General features: G+C 37.5%; 1 protein-coding gene across 1 annotated transcript; it reads left to right on the plus strand.

The window, feature by feature from the left end:
• The first annotated feature begins 3,135 nt into the window (after window positions 1–3,135).
• LOC142837406 (vomeronasal type-1 receptor 4-like) lies at window positions 3,136–4,074 on the plus strand. Its single transcript, XM_075952462.1, has one exon. It carries the CDS (start codon window positions 3,136–3,138, stop codon window positions 4,072–4,074), a length of 939 nt encoding a protein of 312 aa, XP_075808577.1.
• Window positions 4,075–6,622: the final 2,548 nt, after the last annotated feature.

The following is a 6,622-nucleotide window of genomic DNA, read 5'->3' on the forward strand; positions in this document are numbered from 1 at the left end:
TATAGGGGTTAATAAGAAGCCTGAGCTAATAGACCAACCAGTTTATAATTAATGTAGTAGACCTCTGCGTATTTCTTTGGGACTAGATGTTTGCAGGATTGGGTGGGAAAGAAATCTCTATTAACAAATGACACCCACGTGGACAACTAAATCCACTTAAACCCTGAGTTTTGGAAAGAATTCTAGGCACTAAAGAACAGAGGTAAGCATGGTTTCTTGGTAGCTGCATTTTCTCGGGTGTGCTCTTGTTTGCTAGAGGCAAACACGTCTCATTTAAGAGGGGCTTCCTAACTCAGCTTTGCTGTGAAAATCTTGCAACTGTTTTAAGGGGACCTGACATCAAACACTTAAATGGTGTTTATGAATATCTTACAGCATGTTTCTTGGTGGTGGCAGGGACCTTGAAATGCCAGAGAGTTGTGGCAATAAACAAAGTTCTGGTCAGTACCTCTGCCATGAGTCTAGACTCTCAGAAAGCTAAGAAATAGGGTGGATCCAGCTGTCAAAGCCATGGCTTTAATCCTAGACATATCACTTAGAAAATTAAAGACTCTGTAGTAGAGTTTGAAGTCAGGGATGGTAATGCCTCCAGACGATGCTTTGTTGTATAAGATTGTTTTGGCTATCCTGGGTTTTTTGTTTTTCCATATAAAGTTGATTATTATCTTCTCCAGATCTGTGAAGAATTTTGATGGGATTTTGATGGGGATTACATTGAATCTATAGATTGCTTTTGGTAGAATTGCCATTTTTACTATGTTGATCCTTCCAATCCAGGAGCATGAGTGCAGCTTTCCTGAATTTTGTAGCAGATGGAGTCTCATGGATTATCAGTTTCTCTGGCCTCTACAATTTTTCTGCTTCCTCTGCCTCAATGTTTCCTGAGTCTAGAGGGCAAAACTTACATTGTAGATAGATCAACTGGTACTTGGCTCCACACCAACACTAGTTTTCTGGGTTCTGAACAGTTGTGCTTTTTGTAATGTTTCATTTGCTTTTGAAGGGAAGTTTCATTGTTGAGGGGCAAGAGGCCCAGATATTATAGCAAGGAAGAAGTATTGCTAAGAACAAGACAAAAGAGTCCTCACCAGGGAGGGATTCCCTAGTTGGTTTTTCAGTAACAAATAGTGAACCCTGAAATTATGTACATACAAGTACCCAAATCATGTACATACAAGTAACATTACACACAATAATAATAAAAAATAGCAAGTATTCTTAAGGCATTTTGTCCTTATTTATATTGGTCCAAAATCTCCCCCTCCACTATTGCTCTGCCCTCATCTCTGCTTATCCTGTTCCATGTTTATTATTCTTTCTTTCACTTACAAAATACATGTATTGTTTTGCCCTGCCAGACCCTCTAATCGGCTCGTTTCAAGTTTCCTGGCTTCTGCACATACTCAATCTTACATAACCACACATTTCTAAAATTTAGAAGGTTTGAAATCACACTTGGTACAAAGATATCTGTCATTATGAACTTGAAATACATCATTTAATTGAGTAGTTTCTGTTTCTACTATAACCACTACATGGAGCATTCTACAGTGCCGGTGCATGGGGAAAGGAAGACTGTAAATCTCTGGTAGTCCCTAAGGTCTCAGCTCATCTCTCCACTCTGTTTAAATGACTTTAAAACTCAAGCTTCACAGCCAGTTCTTTCCTGGTTCTTGATTGTCCATCTGGCTCCCCCTGCATGGTTGTTGAAGGCAACAGTGCCCATTCCTGGGTATGCTTTGATCAGCCTGGTATTTATTCAGACTTGTAACTGCCTGCTTCTGCAGGGGAATCCCACCTGATTAGAGAACATTTTGCAGACACCTTCTTTCACAGCAATAATGTCTGGTGCCTCCTACTCTACTGATGGGCTGTCTAATTCACTGTCTTCTTTCCTCTCATTTCCACTCTGTACTTAGGAGTGGGAAATCATTATCCCAGATATAGGTTCAACAAAAAAAAAAACATGAAACATTACTTCAGTAGCTATCATTTATCAGATATCCTCTTTGTATGTGACAGTTTTCCTGGCATATTTTGTTTGTTTTTGTTCTGTTGTACATTCTGTGAGATTTTATAAAACTAGATGTCCAGAGTGCTCTAACCCCAAGCCCTGACCTTGGGGTTCCATTTGCATGTATTGCCTATGTGTTGTAAATTTTCATAAAATCTAGTTCTTAAGCTGCTTTGATGTAAGCTGTCACTTGAAACACCATTCCTATATATTTTGTGTTTTTAATAATTTTTTTCTTGTGTAAAATAATTGTGGGTTTGAGACTCAACGATTATTCAGGAACCTTAAAGTCCAAATTGAGAGTCAGCCTTAAGAAATTTCCTGAAGAGAAGCTCTTCCAAAAGAGCTGCCTCAAATGCATTTTACTGAGAACTAGAACTGGCAAAGAACACAGAATAATTATATCCAGCTTGTTTGTTGCAGTGGAAAGAAAAGCAAACAAGCAGTTTAGCGGAATACCCAAACTTGCAGTTAGCTGAACATTAAGCCCCAGTTTCTAGAATAGTGTTGTGTACTTTCCCAGAAGACTTGTCATAAAAGGGGTGAGAAGATGAGGATGAGTTTCTGATTAAACCAAAGACAGATCCAGTTGAGATATGATGGAGGGACCATTGCCCCATCACAAGACCATAGATAATATATATTTTTCATTAAATATGTATTAATTTTCATAAGATATAATTTAAGAATAGATATATTTAAGTTCTGTGGTCATTATTGAAGTTGTATTCTTTTATATAATATTATATATCCAATATCAGTATTTTCTGGATTTGTGTTTCTTTGTATGGGCTGTCATTTTTCATTGTTTCTAACAGGCCAACACTGTATTGACTCAAATGCTCCATTTTCTGTGAAAATTAATGAAAGTTCTTCCATCAATACATGCATTCTAAGCTATCAAGCATTCCTAACAACCATACATACATGGAAAGTAACTACTAAAAGAATTTTTTGAATGAGGTCATTTTATGTGGTCTAGGCTGGCCGTCAACTCCTGAAGTTAATGTATCCTCTATTTAAGCCTCTTAGTATTAAAGATTTCTTCTTCCCCAACAAAACTGCAAGTATTTTTTTATTCCTTCTGCCAAGACAAACAGCTTGTCTATAGTCTGAAAGAAATGGCGTCGAATCACATGACAGACATCTGGAACCTCATAATTGGACTCATTTTCTTATCACAAACAACAACTGGAATTCTCGGAAATTTCTCACTTATGTTCTACTATGTAGTCCTTTACTATAAAGAACGTACCTTAAAGCCCGCAGATATGATTCTCTTCAATCTAACAACAGCCAATATCATCATCATTCTCTCATCAGGATTGCCCCACACAATAACTCCTTTTGTGTTGAGGCAGTTATTGAATTATTTTGGATGTAGATTAATTTTTTACATTGAAAGAGTTGGCCGGAGTTTGTCCATTGGAACCTCCTGCCTCTTGAGCATCTTCCAGGCCATGATGATCAGTCCCAGGGAATCCTGTTGGAAGGATCATAAAGTCAAAGTTTCCAGGTCTATGGGCTGCATCATTTCCCTACTCTGGCTTTTCTACATATTGATGCATTTCATTTTCTTTATCTACCCATTTATTGGAAGGAATGACAAAAACATGACAAGAACACAAGATTTTGGATACTGTCTTATTGTACTACACAATGAAATAATTAATTTACTGTTTATAGCATTGGTGGTGTTCCCAGAAGTCCTTTTATCTTTGCTCATCATCTGGTCCACTGGCTTCATGGTTGTCATCTTGTATAGACACAAGCAGAGGGTTCAGCACATCCGTAGAACACATGGTTCAAGCAGAAACTCCCCTGAGTCCAGAGCCACAAAGAATATCCTGGCACTGGTGTCTACCTTTCTTATTTTTTATTCATTATCTTCCATCTTACAAGGCAGCATTACTCTTTCATATGATCACAACTGGTGGCTGACGAACATCACTTCATTTACTTCTCTGTGTTTTTCATCTTTTGGGCCATTTGTTCTTATGAATCATTACTCCATTGTATCCAGATTCAGTTTTGTCTGTTACAGTAATAAAAATTATTAAACCATGTTTTAAGTATGTAAATTGTCATAGAGTCAGTGTGGGTTCACTCAGGTCCATGGAATGAAGGCAGATCCACTTTAAGGATGATTTTCGTCTTTCCATCTACAGGGGGCTCAGCATCTCTCAGACTGAAATGCTCTCCCTTAGATCATGGCATTTTTATTGTTATGTAACTTAACACTTTTAGCAAGTTCATTTTCACACCACAAACACTGTATCTGAGTATCTCAAAGGGATAATGCCAAATGAAAATTCTCTATTCAGCATACCAACCAGTGTGCAGGAGCTTTTCCAGTGCCAACTTTTGCTTAGTCTTTGAATCCCCCAGGGAACTCTCAGATAAAACTACAAACAGAAGGACCCAGAGACAGAGTAGCAATCACAAAAGGCAGATAAAAGAAGGCTAGGTGAAAATACTCCTCTAGAGGCAAGCCAGTTGTATCTATGTATGGATTCTCCTTACAGATTCCCCTTCTGTTTGTACTTTAAATTATGCAGCATTACAGCAAAATATGGCCTCTTTTCTTTCTGTATTACAATCTTGTGTAAGTCAAAAGACACGTTAAGGCCAATAAGGTTACTATTGCAAACAGAAGAGTGATGCTTGCTAAAACAAGAAATCTATTAAAGTTATCCATGTGGCTGAATGAGGCTATGATGTCTGCAAGCTTTTCATAACATTCATTCCTGTCATATCAGGTAAGTTTTTTCTAAACCTTTTCTTAATTTCTTGCTGTAAATCCTAAACCATTTGAAAAAATTTGGGTAACCCAACAAATACATCTTAACCTTTTCCCAAAATGCTTGTTTTCATTAAATGTTAGAGGTGTAAAATAATAATATGCAACATACCAATCACATTTCCATTTTTCTGCTCTTTCAATATTTCCAATGGATTCCCTAACAATGTAACAGTTTCTCACAAATCAGCTAATTCTTTACTACCTCACTATCTATCTTATTTTGTTCGGTCCAAAACACTGCTGATTGTCTTTGTCAGTCTCTAACAAACTCAACAGTTTGAATTTCTTTATGAAAGAACTCTCTGGCTGTTGCAGCACCAGCAGTAATCGTAATAATTCCCAAAATAACAACAACAACAAGTCCAACCATTTGACGTGTTCTTCTTAATATTTCATCGCTGAGCTTCTGTGTCAGGATCATCACAGGTGAATCCCACAATGACCTCAACAACTTACTCGGTATTCAGATAGCTGGCCTTACTCTAAGCACGTGTGAACTTTCAAAGGTTATGTTTGAAGATAAACTAGAATTAATACAGGCATTAAGGGTACAGCATTCACAAGTGATGCTGCTATTACTAGGGTGCCATTAGACAGGCTGCTTCAATGGTAATTAAAGTAATGATACACATTCCATAGAAGAATGGTTTTGATTTAGTCTAAAAGACAAAAGTATACTTATTATCCTTAATGCTTAACTTTTCTTCCCATGCTTTAAGAAGATTGGAGGCACTTGCTGATTTCTGAATTGAATTGCCATATCACAGGAGAAGACTTGACATTCCAACTAATTTCATTGTATATGTGCATTAACAAAAGGACTGTTTTCTACATTTCCATTCAAACTACGCTGTTGCCATCTTAACTTTGAGTGAGAACATTTTACTTGAGAGCCATAAGGACGCCAATCATTGATGCCTCTGTGGGAGATATTGATCATCACTCAAGGTTTCTCATTCTTACATTGTTGCCAATACCTTCAGTCAGATTCCTTATTAGTAACCCTCATCTCACGGAATGGTAGGTTTATGAAACTAGTAGCATTAATCTCATGTCCTTCAAAACTAGATGCCTGAAGCTTATAAACCATATTATGATTATTTTAGATAGTATTAACTATAGATAGACATACTTGAAAGATTAGACTTGGGCATTAAATTTAATTTCCCATACTTATAGGAATTTCTTGCGTTCCCACAATGTAATTCATAATCCAATCCCCATCCTTCACTGGCTGAGAAGGACCTCGGTGGTCATAAGGACCATGTAGCTAAGAAGATTCATTAATCATCACAGGAATATGGTTTGGGAACATATGCCCCATAATTGTGATCGGTCCCTTTTACCAGCAATGTAGTCAAGGATAGCATAACAAGGATCAAATTTGTAGCATTCAAATGTTTCTGAGTCATATGCATTATCTCCTCTCCTTTGTCACACAAGTTCTTAAGCTGCTTTCAGTTGTGAAAATTCACTGTCTGCTTCAAAGGCTTTTGCTATCATTCCCCGCCCCTGAGGCATCTCAGTAGCTGAAGTTATCAGCATCCGAGAGATTCAAGCTTTATGAATTTTGATGGTGTCCACAGCTTCTTCTCTCCTGTAGAAACACAAGTATAACCACATATCTATGATAATACCTTCCCCCTTTTTGCATACTGATGCCAAGGCATATTGTAGCACATTGGCTGATTTATTTCAGCAGTCTTATCTATACAGCTGTTGTTCTCTTTCATTAGCCTTTAAAAATGTATAGTTAGTAGAGCAATAGGCAGTCTAAACTTGGGGGTCCTCACAGACCCATTCTG

Source organism: Microtus pennsylvanicus, chromosome 1 (assembly GCF_037038515.1).
Source record: "Microtus pennsylvanicus isolate mMicPen1 chromosome 1, mMicPen1.hap1, whole genome shotgun sequence".
NCBI lineage: Eukaryota > Metazoa > Chordata > Mammalia > Rodentia > Cricetidae > Microtus > Microtus pennsylvanicus.

Excerpts from the sequence above, each read along its gene's own strand:
- LOC142837406 (XM_075952462.1), top strand. The coding sequence starts at position 3,136 with ATGGCGTCGAATCACATGACAGACATCTGGAACCTCATAATTGGACTC.